Raw genomic sequence first — 24,266 nt, 5'->3', positions numbered from 1 at the left:
TACACCTCCAACCATTTATTCACTTATAATTTATCTTACTTGATTACAAGTCACATCACCTGCCTTTCTCCTCTGTTGCCTTTCATTATTCTGCTTTTTATCATCAGTGTAGGACTCCTGAGCAGGAAAATAAGTCACAGGGAGTAAGAAGCTACTTTTTTTGCAGAACTCAGGAGACACAGAGAATGTTACATGCTCTCCTTTACAATCACACATAGTTGATTGCTCACACATTCCTAGAATCATAGAATCACCAAGGTTGGAAAAGACCTAAAAGATCATCCAGTCCAACCGTTCACCTATTCCCAATAGCTCCCACTAAACCATGTCCCTCAACACAACATCCAGCCAAAATTGCTACAGCTCTTCCTGTAGGACACCAAATCAGATGCAATGTGAAATACTGAGTCCTAAGTTCAAGCTCCCTTGGTCCAATATCAGTGCACTCTCTGTGACTCTTATATTCTTGCCTAGTTTTCCTCCCCAAAACACGCTGCATTTGACTGACAGTGCTTAGAAATGGGCACCAGTGACAAAGCCTTTTGCCACTTCTCACAGGAATCCCTCCTAAGGCAAAAGCTCATGCTGTTTTCAATTCACACTTCTGTGGGGATTCCTGTCTGAGATGGAAGATTCAGAAAAGTCCCATTATTTGAGATCTTGAAGAAATCTAATCAGCTCTTTTTACTGCCTTTTGCTAATATATTTATTTTGTATTAGTATAAAGAGCATGCAATGTCATCACTTATAGGAGAATTACCCAAGAAAGTTATTTCCCTTTCCTTGATTCCTTTCAGTATGAAGGGAAACAGATGTCACAAGGAGAACTTCCTCCTTCTCTCTTCTTGATAATTCTTATAGCCTAGAAACAACAGCTGAAGCACAGTTGTTCTTTGCTTTCTGTAGTTTTCACTCTCCTTCCCCTTTTTATTGCCTACTTTTGCATAACGTAGTAAACTTCACTGAATGCAGTTGTATTGCCTGGGTTATGTAAATGCAGAAAGAACGTAATTTCACTTAAAATCACAAGCCTTATCATGCGGTGATGTGTGAAGTTCCTTCCCTGATGGTGTCTGAATAGAGACATTCAGGGAATGGTTGGTGCTGAAGATATAATTGACTCCTAGCAACTTATTTGTCACTTCTACTATCATTATCCCTTACAGAAAAAGTACTAAAAAAGGGAAGAACAGAACATTACCTTCACTGAATCTACATTCACACCTTCAGCTCCTTCTGAGACATCAAATCAAACTGTTGATCAGAGCCCTGGCAGGGAGCAATCTCTCCATGCCTGGAGTTCATTTAGCTCTGGTGTTTCCCATTACTTTACTCAGCCTCTCTTCTAGGTGCCCCTTGCTGGAAATGGGGACTAAATAGAGCAGCACCTGCTTCCTCACTGAAAGTGAAGAATTGGTTCTGCTAAGCTGCTTGCAGCCACAGATGCATAGGGTACAGTAAGGTGACAGTCTCCAAGGCAAAACCACGGTTATCAGACACCAGCCTCACCAAGAGGAGTCTCCTGCTGTAAAACAGAACAAACTGCTCCTATGACCTCTACTTCTTGCAGCACAGAAACACCATCCCTTACAGCAGTACTTACTTCCCTTAGGAACAAGAGACGTGTTTAAATGTGCTTAAAAGACTTGCTGTACCTGATTGGGTAGTCGGCAGCGCTGAGGTTAATGAAGAAATCCCATGGCCAGTCATTCATCTCCATTAAGTCCCTCATGCTCTGCAGGTAGGTGGACAGAAGACTTGCTCCTCCCCAGATAGTTGCCATTCTCCAGGAAGTGACTCTCACATTTGGGTACTGGTTAGCAAACTGGAGCACTTGCCGGTGTAAGTAATTGGATCGCTTTACAGGAGAAAAAAGTGACATATTCAAGTTACTCTGTCCAAAACTGTCCCTCCCTGCATTGACTAACCAGTAGCTGTATTTCTTGACTACCTGAGTGTAGTGACCTTTGTCCTTCAGCTGCTACAGCGCACAGCCTTCTTCTGCAAAATGTTAATAATGAAATGTGTAGAGCTCCCTCTTTTAGCTCATTTCATTACAACTCAAGTAACTATTAAGCAGTACAATTAATGCTTAGTTATAATTTCTCATCAGTAGATCCTAGGTAGCTCTGTTAACACCTGCATCTTCAGCTGCCCCAAAGGACCTCAGGTCAGCTCTCCATTTAAGAGGCCACTGCAGCAACGTGTCAATTACTAAGTGTACAACAGACAGACATGGATAGATACTCAAAGACATACAAAAAGAGATGAAAGCTCTTACACAGACAAGATAACAAGAAAGAGTTATACAAAACGTGGCTCCAAACATGTAACAGATGGAAAGATAAGAAGTGACATGCACTTTATGTGGCAGAGGTAAAGAGAAGATGAAGAAGATGACAAAGATGGGTAGACTGACAGATGGTGAGACAGGCAATTTATAACCAGTGATATATTACCTTGTCAACATGAATGTAATAAAAATGGTCTTTATGGTAAATAGCCTTAAACATGCGTTGGAGCTGCCGAGAAGCTCTGCCATGAACAACCAAGACAAATGCGATCCTGACTGGATTGGCTGGCATGTACTCTACGGAGTCCTCATCCCACTGTACATTGTTGTTGGCTTTTCCTGTTTGAAAACAAAACACAGGACATCTCTGAGTGTATCTGAGAGCAGCACGCATTTGACCTTGGCTCATTTTTTAAAAACCAGTCTCTAAGGAGAAGTGAGAACTTCCAAGGAGTGCCAGCCCATGCTGCACCAAAACCGTCCCCACCTGGAGGCTTCCACCCAGACCGAGCCACATGAGCATAGGAAAGGACCCAAAAGCCTGAGCTCCTTCTTTGAGTCAGACGCACCAAGCTCTGCCTGGACACACACACTTGAACCTTCAAAGCAATCACCTCAAAGTTTCTAAGTGCTGTTCAAAATATTTTCAGAATACCAAAGCTAACTCCTCAGCAAGAGACCCCTCGCTCCATCAAACAACCCTCATTTCTCTGATCAGCACTGCTCTGCTGAGAGGCTGGTAAAACTCTGCTATTTAACAGCAGCTGAGGATTATCTTGACAGATAGCATCTATTTGCAACTGCAGGAGTAGCCTTGAACATTTAAATGGCATCCTGTGCACCTCTGCTTCTCCATGTGTGAGACTGAGCCTCAGAATCCTTTCTCAAATCTATTTTTTATTTTTTTATACTAACAGAGGAATTTATGGTCTCAATTTTCTAAGGAAAACACCACACTGTAGGTTTTTGGCTGGATGTACTGATTAGTGCTGAAGGGACATTTTTACTCAGGAATGTAGACAGCCCTGTTTTGGTTTCGTGTAACATGCCTTCATCTCAAAAATCTGACCATGATAGAAGAAAACACTAATTTTATCCTAAAAACTACCACTCACTCTTCATCTAACAACATCTTCATCCCTTTGACCTTGTCAGGATCTTTCTCAATAGAAATGTTTTAGGAAGAACTTGCAATTTTGCATGTAAGCAGAAGGAAAGCACCCCAAAGATTAACAAACTCCAAATCACTCCTGCCTCCATTTCCCCCTTGCAAACGTAAACTTTTTTTTTTCTAGGCAGTATCATTGTCTAAAATGCAACTGAGCTCCTCAAAACAAAACAAAACAAAAAAAAAAAACAACAAAAAAAAACAAAAAAAAAAGAAGAAAAAAAAGGTACAATTTTTCATCTGTGCTGTCTTTCTGGTTCATTTTGTCAGAAAAGAAAATCTATCTGACCGTCCTGAAAAGCTTGAACTTCTAATTATATTGGAAATAGTTATTAGTTATTGCAAATAGAAGTGAATGTGAGCAGGATTCAAACATTCACTTGACACTACAGAGAAAGGTGCAGAAATGGACATACATGAGCTACGCCAGGTGAAAGCAGCAGCAGTGATCACATGCAAGAACATCAACTTAACCCATACACCGTGCTCTGGCGTAACAGGATCCTTCAGATTCAATGCACCTGTATGTATCCAATAAATAACCAGCTCAACCAGAGCACTCAGTTGGGTGGGAAGTTTGGTCCCCCCAGCAGGAAAGCAGTCCTTCAGCCCGTGGGTGCTCCACAGCCCTGCTGTGTGGGAAAGAAGAGCAGAGGAGTGTGTCCTGAGAGGCGAGCTCCAGCTCCTGCCCCCTGGGCTGCCCCTCTGCTCAGCTCACACACCGACAGCAGATGCAATAGATTTATGCACTTTTGTTTGAGTAATCGAAACGTTTCTTTAGACAACCACAAGACAGATCCTGCTGTAAGGCAGCACCATGTGATGGAAAGGAATAGCTTCAGCATCTCCAGTGACACTCCCTCCAGGTCCTTCTCCTCAGCCATACTTCTGTAGTGCTTTGCCTTAGATAACATGTTTCTTCTGTCCTGGAGGCCAAGAAAAGCTATCCATGTGAGAAGTGCATCCAATCTCTGCAGTAAGGCTCTTTGCTGTACCACATAAGGGGTTGAAAGGCAGATATGTGCCTATCTGTCCCATGTAAAAGACCTTTACCTCCTTGCAGCCCCTCAGGGAAAGTCTATCTGGAGTGGTACTGCTCACAAATTAATGCAACTTTAATGCCTCAAGATGTGTTCAGATTGCCTATCAAAAAATCTCTAGCCATGAATCACTCCTAACGTTAAAAAGCACACCACCAACTTAAATGGCATTTCTTTACAAAATCATCCACTAACTCACTAAGACTCGGATGAACTCAGATTAAAAGATTAGAACAGAATTTAAATTTCATTTCTTCTATCACATCCAGTTTGTCTACTGTGGCATTTACATACACTCAGTTCTTCTGTTCCTCCTACATCACTGCTGAGCCTCCCCATGTGTGTGCTCAGGGCTTCAGCTCAGCAGCAGGGACACAAAGTGACCGTGAAAGGAAAAAAATATACAAGGAGAACTGACAGGAGACTGAAGGGCAATTGCAATAGCTAAAACAAGCAATTTTTCATTTAAATTGCTCTGATTTCAAGCTGTCGATGTCCCATCAGTGGGCACAAATATTTTTAGTGGTTTTCATTACATTTTTGGATACCTCTTTACTGAAATTAGTGGCTTTCTGCAATGATATGCAGAAGGTGACAGGAATTTAAAATAGCTGCATTGTGGGTCTTTTATTTTAAACTCACTTGCTTTCAATATCCACACTATCATTTACCTAGCAATTACTGAAAACAAAATCCTCCTGAATTTGCATCTGAAATGCCACCGCACTTTACCGGGTTTCTCTAATAAATTCCTGCAGTGACTTACTCTCCTCTCTGTTATTTTCCTCTTTTCCTATGTTTCTTCCTTCTGCCTTTTAAGGTTCAGGTTTTTTCAGTCACATTTTCCACCTGCACGCTATTTTGGCTTCTAATCCTTTCCCTGCCTGCCTGGAATTTCACGAAGGTAAGAACATTGCAACTTTTCCATACATCAGAGTATGTGCTGCTTCAGCTCTATACTGGCACTTCTCTGTTTTCAGTCTGGGGCTGATGAGCAGACTGCTCTGCTGATTAAATAGAGAACCAGCTGGATTTCTGAATAAGGTGAAACACTGAGTATTCTTTCGCTCCATAAATACAGCAGGAGTTCAGGGCTGTATAAACAATGGGAAGAGTATAACAGCACTAACAACAGTGTTCCTAACAGACCTACCATGCATGTGGCACACCATAGGCCTTCATGTCACATTAAAAAAAGCAGTCTTCAGCTCTGTGACAAAATGCCTTTTGTAAACTTACTTGGAAAATTGGAAGTTGCCTTTCTGGCTTCCTGCTCAATAACTTACATTGAAGTTTGCCAGGAAAAACACATCTCTTTTTGCAGGTAACAGGAAAACCTCTTCTCCAGCGCAGTTCCAACTTGCCTTCTCTAAGCCCCAGAGAAATCAATACTCATAATTAAGAGTTTATTCTTCAACCACTGCAGTATTACTAAATGCCAGAGTAATAAACATTGTGCAATCACTTTCCTATTTGTTGTAGTGCCACATAATGCTCAATCATCCACCAAAAGAACTCAGAACCAACTAATCTATTACTTCTAGTGCTAATTAATGAGATCATCAGACTTCTCTAGCAGCACCAAGCAACCTTTTAATGAATTCTGTGAGCCATATTATTTTTTTGTAAATTAATCCATCCATTTCTACTCTAAGTCTGGCATCGTCCTGTCTGTTCAGCAGAATGCCTGGATACTGCTGACTCAACCTGAACACCACTTTGTGCATGGGCCAGGCCTTGATACCATGAATCAGCTGACAGAGGACATCACAAGAGGCACTGCTGTGTGGTTCAGCACACTATTTACCAATAGCACATTCATAACACAATCAGATAGCTACCAGTACAGCAGGAATCCCGGCCCTAAGCACTCCACAGAGGCAGAGCTCTGCATCCCTGCCTGAACACACAGGAGCAGCCCTGGGACCACTTCTGCCACTGAGCAGTAGCTGCAGATTTTCTCTGTGTTCCTCCATTCTAATTCCTCAGCACTCCTAACAATCCAGGAGGCTGGAAATGTCCAGGGTTGGCTTCGTCTGAAACTTCTTCCATTTTGGTTAGCACAGAACAAAGACAGTTTTGCTGTGTTCAAATGGAGACAGGAATAAAAAAAATATCTCTACTTAGAAATTTGCATGTTTCTAACACAACTACTAGCAGAAGTAGCTGGCAGTGTGTGTACATATAAAAGCAACAAAACAAACAGCTTTGTGGCAATTTACAGGTGAGCCTTTAGGATCTTATGAGAAGCCTTTGTTTGACAACCTGAAAATAGGAAAATTTCTCTGGACTTATCTACAAGGACGCTCTTGTTGGTGTAAAGCAAGAGAGGAAGCTCTGTTACTGTAATGATCCATTTCAGTAAAGCCACAGGGCTCAGGAGAGTACCCTGTCTGTACCCTCCAGTGAGGACATGTTACACAGACAAGGTAACTCCTGAAGCATGCTATGTGAATTGCTCTCAGGTTAGAAAGCAAATTTTGCTGTCCCAGAACCCAGAACCCAAATAGGATTTTGTCACAATGCAGGTGAGTATTCATCAAAACGTGAGCCAGGCAGCACATTTAATTCAGATGGATTTCTATGCTGATGCATCTTGCAAGGAACCCCAGCCTCCCCCTGCCTCCCGTCAGGCCACGAGCGCAATGCTCAGACCATGGGGCTCAGTGCCTCTGCTGATCACCTCTGCCTGGGTTTTGCCTTTAGCAAAGCACACCTGGCTCCTGCTGCAAATCATTCACATGGCTGGCCATACACACGCCTTCTCTTACTGGGTTTCAACACACTCAGCAAAGCAGAAGAGATGGAATCAGCAGAGATCTTCCATGCAGCTGTCCCCAGGGCATAGGGATTTGTGAGGAATGCTTATGACTTACAAAATGAAACGCTCCTGGTTATGATCTGCAGATTTCCTTTAAATTGCTGTTACCCGTACTTACTATCTGCAAATTAGCATCGAGGACTTTGGATAAAATTTCAGAAATTATGCTGCTATTGAAAAGTGGATATTCAATTTTTTTGCAGTAATGTTTTATCTCAACAACTCTTGAGTATTTTTCATTCCCAGCCTCTGCCATGAATTACAGAAGCAATTTATGATCCTCTGTAAGTTCACACAATCAAGTAACCCGTAAGCAAAAATCAATGCAAGGTAGGTGGGGAGCAGCAAAACGTGATGTACAAGCACTCCATGACTTGTCCGTTCAGCATTAAAGAGACAGATTTCAGTACTGTTCTCCCATGCTGAGCAGAAGCCCTGCCTGGAACAAAGGGGTTGATGTGGGCCTGGGCCTGCTGTTATGGTGTCAAACACGGCAGTGCAGGCTGCAGGCAGCCAGAGGAGAGGAGTCCTGCCTTACAGCTGGACAAGGTCTTGCAGGAGATCATTGCAAGTTTCTACGCAGTGAATTTGTGGACAGTGAAGCAGTTTTACGCCCCTGCAGAAGTACAATATAGTAAGGGAAAATGGTTATAATCATGGATTTGGGTTGAGTTGCACTGTAACTCTGGTGCTGGAGGATCTCTACCTTCACTGAACAGAAAAATAAAGTGTGTGTGAAGAAAGGAAGGTAGGAGGAGAGAAGACATATGGAGAACTGTTTCATATTCACAACTGGATCATAAGACAATGAATTATTTCTATCTTTTCCAGGGAAAAAAATCTGATGATTTTCTATTTCGGAAATTGAAAGAGAACATTTCCATCCCTGCTCTGTCACCTTCCTGTCAGAGCTGCTTAACTTTTGTGTTGTGTGCACCACTGCAAATACTCATCCAAGAACCACTGCCCCATTGGGGTGGGTACAGTCTATTAGATATAAAAGAAACCTGCACCAGGAAACTTGGTTTTCCACACCATATTTGTCTCTACACCATATGAAGGATTCACACTGAAGAACCCTGAGAACAAAGATTTCTATTTTTTCTATCCCAAAGCTGTTGCAATAACACAGGACTGTGCAAAATCAACCCCAGTGCAGAAATTCAGACTACATGTGTGCGTGTGCTATACCAACACATCGTGTGAGTGGGATTCAAAGAACAGAGGCAGCGCTGGGTCTGGAAGCAGTTTGCTGTGCTCCAAATACAAATTCCGCCTTGTCTTGCAGTCAGCCTCAAGTAGTTATTGTAACCATTCCTATGTTTTGCAAACGACAGTCTAATTATCTGATACTGCTACACTGCTCTCACAGCACACACTAATCTTCATTTGCTATGCTAACTATCAAGTTTGCATTTCTGATCATTCTAATGATGAAAATGGCCATGTTCCCAGGAGGCACATCTCAGTTACTTGTAGCTTTGCTGGAGCATGTTAGCCAAACTTTTTTCCTCCCTGACATTACTGGTCTTGAAAACTAACCCATTGCTACGGAGCAATCAAGGCAGCAAGAAAGCACCAAAATCATCAACACAAACTGTAACAGAAATACAGCCATATCAAGTCTCAAGCCTCAAATTAGCATTTAAACCAATCTTTCTTTCTTCTAGCACTCTGTTGTGTTTTCTTCTTGATTTTTGTTTTTGTTTTGGAGAACGGCACATCTGTAACCTTTATTCCATCTCTTCCTGTCATGCTCACAGCACAAGTAATCAATAAGCAGTGAATACAAATGCACTTACATGGTTAGAATAGCCTCTATTTCACATAACCGCCCAGGAGGAATCTGCTGAGACTGCTGAGGAATGAAGAGGCAGACACATGCGTGCTGGTTACCTGGTGATCAATGCTTTCCTGCTCTGCTCTACCACTGTGCTGCCATCCTTCACATCCCGTATCAAGGACTGTCTCCCTGGATATCCTTAAGAAATGAACAGTCAGTCACCGGGACCAGCTGGTGTAAGGCCAGGGTAACTTCACTGCAACTGTAGGAGCGAGATCGTTTATATCACATGAGGGTTTGGGCTGCTAACTACAAATTCACCCTTCCTTTGAGATTCCCATTACATCTGTCCCCTGTTTTTTTAAAATCAGATTTTGAAGCACAGAGTCTGCCTTGATTCTCTGCCCACGATGACCACGAACATGATGTTGGACAGAAGAAAAAAGGGAACACTTTTATCGTTTTTTGTTTATCGGTTAGGCACTGAGAAGGACTGACACTAACAGTGCAGCAAAAATAAACCTGCAAACCTGCAGCATGTGTTGGAAAACACTGCCAAAGTTCAGACTTACATTTTAGCTGACACTAGTTGTACTGTAAGTGGAATTAACAGAAATTTCTTCATAGAGACAAAAGATAAATAGCACACACCCAGGCAGCTCCACTCCAGAGCCACATCCCACTGAGTTCACCTCCATGGATTTCTGAAGCTGCAGCACTGCAATGCATCTGATTGCTTGTAAGAATCTCATATTGCGGAAATAAAAGATGCACATGACATCAGAATCACATATGTGTACGTACCACGGATACACGTACAATCTGTGTGCATACATATGCACTGTATACACTGGTGGGTCAGTGAAAAAAATAATCACAATTGAAATGTTTAAACTAAAACATTAAATGCTACACCTCAGAAACTGGCTTCCCAAATAAATGCAATTTCTGCATTCAGAGAATAATTTTTTCTTTTTCTTCTGCCCGTGGGCTGACACGTAACTCTTCCGAAATATCCCTTGTGGCAGAGGACACTGGTTAGCAATGGCTTATCCAAGGCTGCTTCAAGCAGCAGAGCTGCACTACGCAATCATTCACTTTCTGTTTCCAGCCCTGCTGACCACCGGGCCTAATCGACTCACCCAGCAACAAAGGCGGCCTTCTGATGAGCAGGAGCTGGGGCTGCCGGATAGAATCACGAGACATTTCCGAAACCTGGACCTTCCCTTAATACTGGCATCCATCAACGAGCTTGTTTTATGTCTCTCTGGATTATATGCACCAGAGCAACTAATTCTGGGCAATTTAAATTTTCGTAACCTTACCCCATGCACTTCACGTTCCCTGTATGATGTATTTTTCATTTATCTGTCTTAATAGTGACACATTAATTATTTTATCATTGATTAGCTCTTGTGCTTCAAGAACGCTTGCTACCATGTACACTACTGAAAGGGTAAGCGTGAATAATTTTACCCAACAGGGAAGAAAAAGAGGACCAATTTTCTTCCAGTATATTACTTGTCAGACAGAGAAATAGAACATAATTATGTTGTGACATTTCCAACAGCAAATATATTCTATTGTAAGCAATTAACAGTGGTTCCTTTGGCAGACTTTGGAAGATTACTCATACGGTATGCAAAGCTACAATAACATCTGAATAATAAATAGCGCTGCACTCCCTTAGCTGGATTTCATCATACATGCATAGGTCGAAAGAGAGGAGAAAGAGAGGAACGGCAATTCTCACACAAGCCACAAGTGCAAACTGCAGCACTTCTGGGATGGCAGCAGTGGGGCCACGCTGCCTTCCTGGCTGCAATGCCTTCCAGAAGCTGCTGCTGATCAAGGGGGATTAGTGCAGATGGTTTAAGAAGAAAATCATGGAGCATTAATCCTCTAAACATTTCATAGTCAACATATCTTTAATACAATCCCTCTAATCCAATTAGGGAGCCTTGAAAATCATATCTTCAATTCCACGCTGTGTCGGGATCGGCACTGCGGGCGCACGGCCGCTTCCATGCCTGCTCAGCCCCCTGCCTCTGCTCAGCACAGCCCTGAGCCCCTGCCGACACTGCAACACACTGTGCGTCCATCACCTGACAGTCCCTGGCCACAGCTCACCGGATGGATAACACATCTTAAACACCAAACTCCTTTTCATTCGTAAAGACAGAATTAAACATGCAGGAAAAAAAAATGCATCATTTAAATTCCCGCTTTCACAACTGGACAGCAGCTATTGAGACACATTACCAGTAAGAGGACTGAGGTCCCAGCAGGTGGATGGGCATCCTGTCCTTTCACCACCCATCCCCCTGAGCTAACAGGGTTTGCAACCAAGCAACAAGTTACTACCTGATCTATCACAGCTAGGATGATTTTTTTAATGTTCTCATGAAAATTATTTGGACTGGTTTCTCTCAACACTTATATTTAGGGACAAAGAACAGAGACAAAAAGCACAGTATTGTCGCTAAAGCAAAAGACTTTTCATTCTATTGCTCCGTGCCATTAGCATACCACTAGCAGAAGAAACTCAAATTGATGGCACAGGAAACTCTTCAACAAAAGCAATCTGCAGTGTTTTTTTTTCTGTACACATTTCAGTTTGCTGTAAAAACAACAACAGAAGCCAACAACAACAATAAAAAAAATAGGCAGAAAAGTGGTATTTTTTTGATAAGTTACTGGCTGCAGCTAAAAGCATCCGGGGAGAATTCATATGAGCAACGCATTCTTGCAATAACACCATCATTTACAGACTGGAGCTCCAGATTTCCCACGGATTTTAACCAGGCTGCGATGTGTCTGGATGTCAAGGAGCTGCTCCAACAGCAACCCATAGAGGAGTCTGCCCTCTCCCACATACAAGGAGTATCTGCCCAATGCTGAAAATTGCAATTTTAACACTGACCTCTCTCTAAAGACAAAGATAACAATGGATATTATTCCCGAGATTACTTCAGCTCTGCACCTGCAGCTCCCACCTGTGCTGGCACTGAGCTTGGTGCAGGAGTGAGAGCCGTGCAGCAGCGCGGGACTCCAGGCACAATGCAGTGGTGCAGCACACTGTGAGCAGGGCACGAGTCCAAGGAGTTACGTGTTGAAATTAGGGAAAGCCCGTGCTGAAAAAGTGCTTTGAAGCTTTAGGTGTAATCCGGTAACACTGGCTTCCAATAGAATTCTTTTACCTGCCGGCTCACAATACACAAGCTAACTGACCACTCCTGTCACAAGAGGAGGCTGAAAAACAAAACACACCATGCTCAGATGTGATTCAGTGCCTCTCTGCTTAAGGACTGGAGCTCCAAACTAAACAATTCACTCACAACTTGGCTTTCATGGTAAAGCAGGACAGAAAAACCATCAACTGGCAGCAAAACTGCTAAGAAAAACTCATTTGGGAGACGAGAAAGTGTGAAACACAAGAAACATCTCACAGATTGTAAAACGGCATGTTTATTTAAAAAAACAAGAGCAGGAAAAATACAGGCTCTGGGCAGAGCACAGCAGTGACAGCTCCAGGCTCACTGGCTGCCCAGCTGCAGGTCTGTGCAGCCAAGGGCACCGAGCACAGCCTGCAGGTAACAGCAGCAACTGGGGGATGAGGAGCTGCAGGGGGGAAGAGAAATGAGGGGAAAGCCCCAACAGTCTGTTAGGAAACTGGTTATACGCCTCCCCACATGCCAGGGAGATCAGTAAGGAACCTAATGCTGGCACCTTAGATGTACAGAAGGGCAAACACCCCAAAGTCACCAGCACAGGACCAGCAGGGTCTCCAGGTATCACCAGGTCTCCAATTACTGCTGCAGCTGTAGGCACCTTTGCACAGCTGTGGAATTTGTTCTTTCTGTAGCTCAAAGGCTAAAACATGCCAAAGAGGTTCATCTGCTGAATTCATCTCAGTTCGTCCCCTCCTATGAGGCAGGAGTCACTCATTTGAAATCAATGGTGAATTGACAGCATTAAACCAGTATCAAAAGAGAATCAGCACATCTGAGCCACATTCTGCTCGGTTGACTCATGTTTCAGCTCTGAACAATTCTTTGTGTATATAAATGCAGATCAACTTCGAGCTTTCATAACAATTCCCCATTTTATCTAAAAGAACCAAATGCAACTGAGGGGCAATTTCTTTCAAATGTCACTTCTTCTTCATCGCACAAAGTACCATCTTCTCCTCAATGTAAAACCAATTTCAATTTCTGAAATTTCTGGAAACTAATTCAACACATTATGACCAAATGCTTGATGTTCAAGAGGAGAACGTTCTCAGAGCTGAAGAGATCTGAAATGAGGATGCTCGTCTGCTGGCAGCCCTTTCGTTCAAAAAAAATCACTTCTTAAATCCAAAAGTCAAACGTTGTGGAAAGGGTTAATACACTGATGCAAACATTTTTTAAAACAACAATTACACCTGACACCACAATTACACTGCCTTAGTGTATAATCCCAAAGGAACAGAGACCTTTTGCCAAAGGTGGTTTGACTGTTAATATGAAATCCAACGTGTGCTCACTTTAATTACATTTGCCTGCTGAGAACATATTACAGAGTCCAGAATGCTAATTCATTGTCAGTATGACAGCAGGAACCAATATTAAATCTTGCACACCAATCTTTGCACGCACAAATTTTCCAGATTACCAATTACCGCACAAAAACACGACATGCTGCAAGCATGGTAATCAGCATGGAAGTCAAATGGGAACCAAATACAGCCAAGTGCAGCTCAAGTTGGAGCCAGCAGTGGGTGTAGGCAATCTCCAGAATGCTCCTCCTGCCTCTGTAACCTGGTCTGACTTTATCCCGCTTACACACAGCTCTGTGCTGACTTCCTTGGCCTTAATCCTCACCAGCACAGTGATGCCGTAGTGAAACTGATGTTCGTGAACCTTGTTAGTTGAAGCATACACTTCAGTTGCTAATTCCACTTAGCAGTGTATAACAGCAGATCATAGGGGGGTTAGGGTGGAGCTTTTGACTCTTCTCAAGTCTTCAGTCTCATGCATTTCAAAGACACTGTGAAGTGCTTGTGTTCTCCTCTCATGGTTTCTGGCACCGTGCTCACGTTAGGAGTCGGTTGTACCTCCTAATCCACACCAGTACCAGCAAGACTTCTGTATCAGATACATTCAGATCTACTTTTAATTAATGAATATATTCATGCATCATTCAGTATTTTATAAGGAAAGTGCCTGGAGTATGAAGGGAAGAGCCCCAGTGCTCACCAGTGAGCTAACCCTGGGGAGCAGAGACATAAATCCAGCTCTGAAGGCAGCAGAGACCCAGCCAACACTTCTAACTGCTTCTTTGCCTGCCTTTTTGTTGCTTTACTGATGCATAATTAATTAATAGCTACTGCGCCTTCCCAACAGAGCATTTTAAATAACAGTTAAATTTCTTTATGGATGATTATGAGTCATAAAAGTATGTCTGGATGTTCAAAGCAATAAACAAGCCCAGGTAGGGAGCCCAACCCGCTGAGGTAACTGTTCTTTCAAAGCCTGAAGTTGTGGGGATGCAAAATGCCTACTGCACAGCACTGTGCCATTTCCAGTCTGGCTTTATCCAATTAATCTGTAGAAATGTAAAATTTGCCAAACGGCAAATGCCATTCGAAAGGAACAGGAGGGCATTTCAGAAAAGCTGCTGTGTTGGTGAGGTTCAGTGTTTCACCAAAAGGAGGCTGCAACAATTTAGACCAGCTCCGAGTTATCACTTCCAGTTCTCAACTAAGATAATGGAAATTGTTGAATCACAATTATTTCTACTCAAGATTCATGCAAGTGATGAAATATACCTTTTCAGCTTTGAAACGTAGTCAGGGATGACTGATGGTTTTCCTTTTTTGCCTGAATTCTGGACAAACTCGGATTCAAAGGTATTTTTAGTGCAACTTCATGCTACTGCAGACGGATAGCTTTAGATTAATTTGAAATAAATTCATATTGCTTAAAGATGCAAACTCACTTGGACATCCCATTTCTCTGTACGGTACTATTTTCCACCTCCATGTCCAAACCCAAAAAGCTTTCTATTATTTAAAGAAAATTGCAGCATTAGTGTTCAACAACAAGTCCTTCCTTAAGAAAGGAAAGGAACTTGCACTGCTCGTCCACTCTCCTCTAGGTTTAGTTATCATCTGAATGAGGATTTCATTTCTTTTCCCAGTCTTATCCATCAAGGGACGAATCCAGATGCCATCCTGTGGTTTTGTTTCCAGTTCTCACAAGACCAAGTGCTTCCCTCCCCTCTTCTGATCCCCTGCTTATTTTTACACATGGGTACGAACCCCTTCAGAGCAGCTCTGGGATGTGAGAAGGGCTCAGTGTGGGCAGCCCGAGGAGCCCACATCCTCCAGCAGTACCACGAGGAGCAGCCAGCAGTGCCCTGAGGGAACATGTGGGTCCCCCAGCAACCAGGCCAGCCAGCTCTCGGCTGCTCACTGAGAACATTCTTAGTAGCATCCAAGCAAAACAGCTCACCCTCAACTCCCCACACAAACTACTGCCATACTCTTTTTCCTTCTGATATTTCTATCTTCTAATCTTAATTCTTCTGGCTTATGGCTCAATCCTTCTATGGGGATTCATAGCAAATACAAAGAATAATATCTTTCCTACTTTCAAATATTAAGATGGATCATTATTCCTCCTGACATGTTAGAAGATATTTATCAGTATGAGTTATGAGGCCTTTCTGACTGCGAAGATTTAAACATCGATTTAATGCCAACTTAAAGACTCCTAAAAGTGTTGGAGATTGCATTAGATAAATAATTTAACAATAAAAGGTATATCAAGGCAGACATTATTGCAACCTCCTGCCAATCAATCACCATTTTCCATGTTTATCCAATTTCCATCTCAAGGCTCGGTACATCAAATTGCCTAGACATATAGGACACAACTGAAATAACTTCATCATTGAATAAAATTGCATGGCCATTAAAATTCTCTAAAATCAAGATAGCTGACATTATGTTAAATATTGGCTTCAGTTCTGTAGGGTAATAAATTCTGACCTAAATCCAATCTTTCATGGATAGCTGATTCAAAATGAAAAATTACTGTTTAGTCATTTTACCTTAGGAAAATTTCTATGGAAACCAAACACAGCCCGGGGCGGTCTTTGAAATATATGATAATTAAAAACACAACTCCCATCCCAGGCATCCTGAAACAAAGTAAATGGATTTGTTTTGGTGCACAAATATCAGAACGTTAACAGCTACCAAATTGAGAGGTTGTGCCTCTCCCAGGTCTCTGATGTAGAAGCAATCGATCGGTACATGGCACAACTTGCACACCTTACAGCCAGCAGGCATCCCCTGCAGCTCCTGCAACAGGGCAAAGGTGCTGGGCTGGGCAGATAAAAGCAGGGAAGTAGTGCAGCAGAATTCTGCTTCGATCTCACATTTGGGCATTGCTGAAGACTCAGAAAAAACTCATTATTCTGTAACAAAATTAACTCCAACTCTTTTGATAATCAGATGTTAAAATCCACTTAAACAGGAAGTGAACAACAATACCACCACACATCATGTTTTCACCTACATAATTTGCAATGGAATTAAGCACCTTTTATCCCCGGTCTGTACATGGTGTAACTCGCCTAGGGTGTCCCAATAAGCCTGTAATGTATCAAGGGGTAAATCCAAGCTCCCAAAGTCAGTATTATATGATGGGTTATGATACGGCAAAGCAGCATGCTTTCCTCTCACTCTTTAGGCAGGAGCTCCTTAATGACTTCTGTGAGTAATCGTATCCTCAGGTGACAATCTAATAAATAGACTCTGAAAAATATATTCTTTCATCATAGCAAGAACAAGAGAACCTCTTTTTTTTTTTTTTTTTTCCCTTAAGTGAGATTTCTGGTTGGGTGAATTCCACTGTAACTCTCTGAGCCCTTTCAGGCTTGCAATGGGGGTCTCTCATTCCTCTCTCATTTCTTCTCTTGTTTTTGTAATCTGCACCGATAGGAAGGAAGCAAAAAGACACAATGTACCTGTCTTAATTTTGGCAAATTATGCCCACAAATGGCTATAAATGATAGAGAGAAATAAAAATGTGTGGATTTCCGTGTGAACTTTGGCCTGTTTGTTGTAAAGGACTGAGCTAAATCTAACAGGATTTCTTACCACGGACATTCAGAAGTGGATCAGGCTGAATAGAGTTCATTTCTCCTGGCTAGGTGAACACTGCCAGAAGTGTCTGAAGCCCCTCTGCAGCATCTCTCTTGATCCCAACAGAAGTGATTTTCCCACTTGCTTTTCAGGAACCTGCTGGCAGAACATTCCTAGAAACAAAACTGCCATACAATGGTTCTTATGCCCTCAACTCAAGTTGGACATGCTTGCTTTGGACCGTACGCTTCTGTGGACGTCTTTTCTTCTTTAACCTTGCTTGCTCCTATATGACCAACACTAGCTTCTTTTTCACTGGTGATCTTAAAAAATTACCAAGATATTTCTGTCTCATGATCTTAGATTTGAGTGGATACCTAAATAAAGCAGCTGGATTTTTCCCAGAAATGCAAAAGATTCGGGATTACTCATTCACACTCTTGAAGCAGAGTATAAACTAACATAAAAAGCAAAATCGGGCTACGATGGAATAACTTACGGAATGCAGCCAAGACTGGTGGCTCCACTTCTGACTGCAGGTGTGCGTGCATAGGCAACTTTGACAATGGAGTGGTCAGAGGTACTGCGCTTCACTGCAGGCAGTACCCTTTGTTCTGGCATTAGCTAATGAACAATAGGCCAGAAGAAAACAGACTCTGGAACAGAAGTCTCCTTCTGAGATATGTCATTTTGCTGCCCCCTGAAACATAGATACATAAAGCTATTGGCATCCAAAACAGAAGTGAATACTTATGTTCTGGACTGCTGTGTAAAGAGAGAAGACAACATCATGACTTTGGAAAATCCACCTGCAATTCATGGAACCAAGTTCAAAAGTGTGCTTTTTTAAGAGGGAAAACAAATACTGGAGTAGGTTTTAGTTGCTGAAGACAGTGTTTAAATGAGTCATCAAAGCTAGTGTAATGTACATCAGCTATACTACTAACACACTTTGCTTTTAATATTTCATGGGAATCTTGGGTTTGTCTTCATCTCCTGGCAGGAAACAGTAGAATTACGCAAAAATATACCTAAGTTCCACATAGGCTGCCTCTGCTGTGGCTTGGCAAACCCAGCATGTGCTACACAGAAGACTTGTTATTCCCAATTAATCTCAGCAGCTGCCTCAGCTCTTATTAGCTGTTTGCTTATGCTGGCTGGCAAGGTGGGCAACTGAGCCAGGCTTGGCTCTCCTGCCCAGCTCTCCTTTTTGTAAGGGAGTAATCCTTACCATGCTCTCAAGTAAGTGATCAAAGATGATTTGTCCTCAGACACAGGGAATGACTTTGGTCCAAATCTTCAAAGATGTTCAGAGACTTACAGATGTGCAATTAATGAGAAATTATTTCAGAGCACTAGATCCCATGCAAAAGAAAAAATACAAACAGATACAACATGCATTGCAGTAAATTCCTCCTTTAAAATTCCTTTTTCCTGCCTACCATTCAGTGAATTACCCAGAATGAATCATAGCTCACAAATAGATGGAGAACATGGAAATGTTCAGTTCTGTTTAGTCATGCTACTGTCAAGCTCACCAATATTATGCAGCACAGTAATACACAACGTACACAGAAGATTTCAGCAGTTGAAAATACTCTGCTGCGTAGTAGTAGCTACTGGCTGGCTGGAAGTCTTAATTTCCAATTAAAAGCACAGATGAGTAAGCAGCAAGAGCAGCGCTTCAGCTGCAATTTACAGCAGAAGGGTGCATTCTCACTGGCAAAGCGTTTCTCTAACATTCTGAGGAGTTACACAAATGAATCAAGACTTCAACAAAACACTTTGCCCTCAGTTTCAGTGAGCAAGTCTCCAGAAAACAGAAGCAATCACCTTGCAGAATGAGGATGATACAAGCAATTACAGTTAGAATTAGTTACTTGCAGAGCTGTCTTGCTCAGCAGTGAGGTTTCCCAAGAGCTCCCACCATCCTTACATCCTTGGTGACAGGCGAGCACCCACCACAAGAACTGGTTGTTAGGATCTGGCTCCAGTGAGAGCCTTCCCTCTGGGAGAGGGAACTGGAAAATTCCTTGGCCTCCCTGGAGGCTGGTGAGAAAATCAGAGAAGGAAAATGATGGAATTCTGCCACGAACTTCTCAGTAGGCCAGGACTTGAAACCCAAGATCTTGCCAGGAACAGTTTGTGAGTAAGACTGTAAATAGAATACATTAGAGTTGCGTGTGCATTAAAGCAGATACTGGGAGCTGGGAGCACTGCTCTTCCTTACGCAGGTGCCAATCAGGAATGACTTCTTAGACACAACCAGATGATAAATCAGTGACTTATCATGGATATTAAAGCAGAGAGTGAGGGAATCAGGGCTATTCACATCTAACAAGCTCCTGAACAACTGAAGACAAGCATTTATCTGGAAGACTAAATACACACAGAGCAATTTCAGAATCTTATCCGAGGTTGCACTGCTACAGTCTCTTGTTATTCACTTTTTCTATACCAGTCTTGATTACTCAGGGAGAAAAAAGACCGATGTTTTAAAACTACCTTCTGTGTAAGAAATACTTGCACAGAAACAACTAAATCGTGGTTTTCTTAAAATAGCATTAATGTCCTATAAGACTGGCTTCATGCCTAGACTGTTGGCATTTTAATTCAGGGTAGATCCCTTCAGCAACTCCTCCTCATTCCCAGGGAAAGACACTGCAGAACAGCCTCTGGTCTCATAAGGCCCAGTAATTCCCTGAGTTCATCAACTACGTGTACCCATCTGAAAACGCGCCTGAAGCAGGGCATATTCCTTCTAACTGTGTACCAAATTCTGGAGCAAACTCTGTGAACAGTCAAGGCATCTATTCCAAGCAGCCACAAAACAGGAAAATTCTCTAGGCCAGCTGAGCAGAGGAAATTAAATGTAAAGGTTTTCCCTCCCCCCCAATTATTTTAGAGGCAATGCAGATTATTTCACTGTCCTCAAATCAAACAGGGGCTGCCTCGAGCTGCAGCTAACGTGGGATTGCTGGGACACAGCAGTCTCCTTTCCTCAAAGCAACAGCTCATCAGATGGAGGTTCCTGTGAAAACCAGTATTTCTTTCCCACACTTAGAGACATGCAAATGTTAGAAATGCAGAGCTGAATGCGTAGTGAGTCAGCCTCAGCAATCTATTTCTACCTTTGGTGACACTGCAGACAGAACACTGAAAGCAAATCTGAAAGTTGCTGTTGCCCATTAACATTTAATGCATACCAGTGACACTCCAACAGTTTTGTTACAGTTGCAAAGTCAGATTAGGGAAGAACTAACACTGACGCTGCTCACACAACCTTAACATAAGCTGGATTTAACACTACTGTGCTTCATACTGCACAGCTTCCTGCTCAGCACTGAATAAAACCAGGAGAATTTAGATGCAATGCTTTCACTTAAACACTCATCCACTGAATCACTGCAATGAGTCCATATCAGAAGCCCAACACCTATTTTACATGAAAACAAGCAAAACTGCTGGTATGGTTTGAGTTTTCCTACCACAAAACACTTTTTAAACATACTTTCTGACTATATTTTTAATTGAAAAACCTGCCAGCTCCCACCAACAACCTCCTTTTGCTTCAATCATATCCATCTCATCCACACCACTCCAACTATGCACACTGCAGGATCACGGGAGCATTAGCCACTGCTCAAGCACTTTGCTTTCATTGCTGTACACACACAGCAACCTTTATCAAAGTGCTCACTAAGCCCCTGCTGCTCATTTGGCCATTAGCTGCTCCCACACCTGCCCAGCTGCCCCTCTAATGCTCTCTAAAATGACAGTATTTTCCAGAACAGCAATTTGGTGACAACTAGGGCTGCTGGTCGTGAATTTTTCAGCCTTCATGCCCTTCATTTATAGTGCTGTGCACTGCTCTCAGCATTTTCTTAAGATGCCATTCGCCAACACATGTCTGCCCTCAAATTTGCTGCCCTGTTCATCTCCGTTACAAGATGTGTGGACTTTCCATCTACAAAGAAAGACATCCAGTTTCTGACTCACTGGCCAGATTCAGCTTTTGAGGATAAACCATTGATTTGGTTCCCTTTCCCTGGAACATCTCTTCCATGAGCAACGAGAAGTGTTTGGGCAGCTTTTGCATCAAGGAAGCATTGCGCTTCTGTTCCAGTGACCAAGTGCTCCAGGCACACAGTAAAAACCACAGCCCTTCCATCTGATGCCTGACTGAAAATCCAGTACAAGTGGCAGCAGCTTCTCTGCATTTTGGATCCTGGCATATACATGTACTTTTGGCACATAGGCTATTCTCTGGTTTCCATTCACACAATGAGGTAGGGTTCATTTTCAGCCAAAACAACTAAGTGTCTTTCCATTACTCTGTCATATTCTAATTTCATCTGTCAAAACATGCACACGTGACCACAAAAAAGTTAACCTGAGAATCATTACGTCTGTGCGTTACTGCTGGTATCTTTTTTTTTCCTCTTTACAGTGTCATGGCTTCACTGATTTTGGTATTGTTGGCTCTGTTTCACACATAGCTAAGGGCACAATGGAGGCACACCACATTTTAGAAGCTCACTTCACCTAAAATTCAAGCACTGAATCTTGAAACTGCCTTTTATAAAGAAAGAAGTGCTGGAACACGGTTTCCAGAAGAGAACACAATCTCTGTACATGGTGTAATTACATCTTGGTGTACTGCAGAATAACGGCACATGGCTTAAATGCTATTAATTGTGAGCAGTTTTGTTCCACAGGATGTTGTTCACTGATAACTACTCAATTAGTGTTATTTTGCAATTAGTCTACTCACAGTAAATTTATTGCAACCAGAGTCATCTATGGTGCAGCAAATTAAAACGCTGTCTGGGCTGTATGTGCAGTGGCTCTTATATGCTTCTTAAACCGTGCATAGCTCATCACAGTCATTTTGTCACACTGACAGATTAGAGGTGCAGGAAAGCAGCAGGCACTGTCACTGGCAATCCTGAAACCAGGAGAAAAAGATAAATTTGTGGTCCAGCCACCTTTAGATCAAACCCAGTGAGTGCAAAAACGCAATGCCAAAATTGTGAGAGCTAAACAAAGGCATACATTTACATGTCACTGTGTGCTTACCCATGCATATACAGAGGGTGAAATTTAATATTTGCTTAGTTGAAACTCCCATTCTTCTAAAATTATACAGAGGATTCTCCCATTTCCATGCTTTGAAGAACGGCTCTGCTCCACCTCGTGAGTATTTGGCATTTGTGAGGCTTATCCACTCTGTTCCTGCAAATCAACCTCCTCCTGCCAAGTGCTTTGAAGTGTTCAGCTACACACACTGCAGGCATACAGACTGCTACTACCTGTGCATATTATACAGTAAACAGAGTTCCAGTTTTCTCATGGCTTGAAGAGTGAAAGAAGGCGGTGTTTTCTAAAATGAAATGGAGCACTCTCCTCAGCAGCAAATGAGAAATTCAGATCTCTTGCCTCGGTGTGCCAGAGGAGCATTATCACTAAGAAACTCAAGGGAAAGCAGTCTGATCTGTGAAGAACTTTTTCAGTGCTGGTGAGTTATGTGGAAACAGAGTAGCTTGATTATTTTTCTACTTTATTTATGAGTTGGGCTTACCCCATAGGAATGAAGGTAGCAGAAAACTGCTAAGACTACAGTAGCGCCAACAGAAAATAAATCGGGCTCACTTGAGGCAGGTTTTCTGGGGACTTTTCTTTTGCCAGAATATCTTAGAAAAAACCTCCCAAAGAAACTGCTACTTATTTTTGTCTATCTAGGGCCACAGATCTGGGTCAAGCATAAACCCAGATGGATAATTAACAATAAGGATTAGGGCAGAGTGTCCCCTGGACTGTAGCAGCCTGTAGAAGCTGGCCCACAAGGAGGGCTGATGCAGAAACCACTCCTGATTACTCACAGATCCAGTACCAAGCACCAACGAGAACTGCACATCCAGCTAACTGAGGGCTGTCATAATCCATATCAGAGTGAAAAGCAGAGAATTCAGGGACTGATGCAGCCAGCAGGCCTGAAGTTGGGCTACTTTAATTGCGGAAAGAAGATCAGCAAGGGAAAGTCCCAGCTTGATACACACCTCTCTGTGGAGTTGTGCAATTGTAATTTATTGCTGCTCAAATTTTTAATCACACAGGGTCACCATGGCCATCCTAAATTGCACCCTTCCCATGGGAATAAAGGACTCTGCTGGGGAATAATGTGGCACATATCACTTGTGCTTTGCCAAAGAGGTTTAAGATTAAATTATTTTAAAGCCAAGAGTTCACATTTCAACTTCCACTTCTTATCAGTGCATCTGCCCTAGAGAAGGGCCATGGACAGGAAAGCGACAGTTCATCCAGGCCCAGCTTTGCTGAGCACCAGCTGAGTCCAGTTCACCTGGGGAGTCAGTGCCTGCATGGCTGGAGACCAGGCTGGAGATGGGCCCAGCAAGGAAGCAGCCAGCCCTGCTGTCTGCAGGCTGCTAATCTCCATATCCCATCTGAAAAGAACTGAACTCCCCAGAGGGATGGTGTCAGACTTACTCCCCCCCCCCCTTACCTTCACTGACTATATTTCCCCTCAAAACACACTTCTACCAGCTCCAAACACTCCCTTCAAAATGAAGCGACTTACAAGCTGCCTGCTGCCCTGATCTTAGCTTTGACTTCAGATAAGGCTGCACCCAAAGCCTGTGACACCAGCTTCCTGGTCTGCAGCACTGGTGTCCTGTTTTCAGGCTGGGCTCATTGGCCAACGCTTACTCAAATTCTGAGCAAGGCAGACAACTCCTCCTGTTCCAGGCCCCGTCCTGCTGCAAGGCAGACACTGCAATGTCCTCAGAGGGTCTACAGCCTGCCTGCTCCTGTTCTCATGGAAACAATGCTGCATTTCATACAGGTGGCAAACAACATGCTACTGGCGTTAACAATCCTTTCTTATAGGCTGAAGATGGTTACATCCTTTTTTTTTTTTTTTTTTTTTTTTTTTTTTTTTTTATTGCCATTGGAAATAAAGTATTTAAAAGAAAAAAAAAAAAAAGAGCCTGTAAGATCCTGTTCC

At 42.6% G+C, this 24,266-nt stretch overlaps 1 protein-coding gene across 1 annotated transcript in view; it reads right to left on the bottom strand.

Moving 5' to 3' along the window:
• The window catches only part of XYLT1 (xylosyltransferase 1), a 144,717-nt gene that overhangs the window by 49,209 nt on the left and 71,242 nt on the right, over positions 1 to 24,266 (bottom strand). Inside the window, exons 3-4 of the mRNA XM_042864299.1 lie at positions 2,460 to 2,632; positions 1,656 to 1,858 (exon numbers count right to left, since the gene is read on the bottom strand). Of these exons, the coding sequence (XP_042720233.1) occupies positions 1,656 to 1,858; positions 2,460 to 2,632 (376 nt within the window). The remainder of the gene's footprint in view (positions 1 to 1,655; positions 1,859 to 2,459; positions 2,633 to 24,266) is intronic.

Source organism: Lagopus leucura, unplaced genomic scaffold (genome assembly GCF_019238085.1).
Source record: "Lagopus leucura isolate 7727_CA_CO unplaced genomic scaffold, USGS_WTPT01 Super-Scaffold_760, whole genome shotgun sequence".
NCBI lineage: Eukaryota > Metazoa > Chordata > Aves > Galliformes > Phasianidae > Lagopus > Lagopus leucura.
Note: the sequence above shows the minus strand (reverse complement) of the source record. Positions and strands in the feature narration are given on the sequence as shown.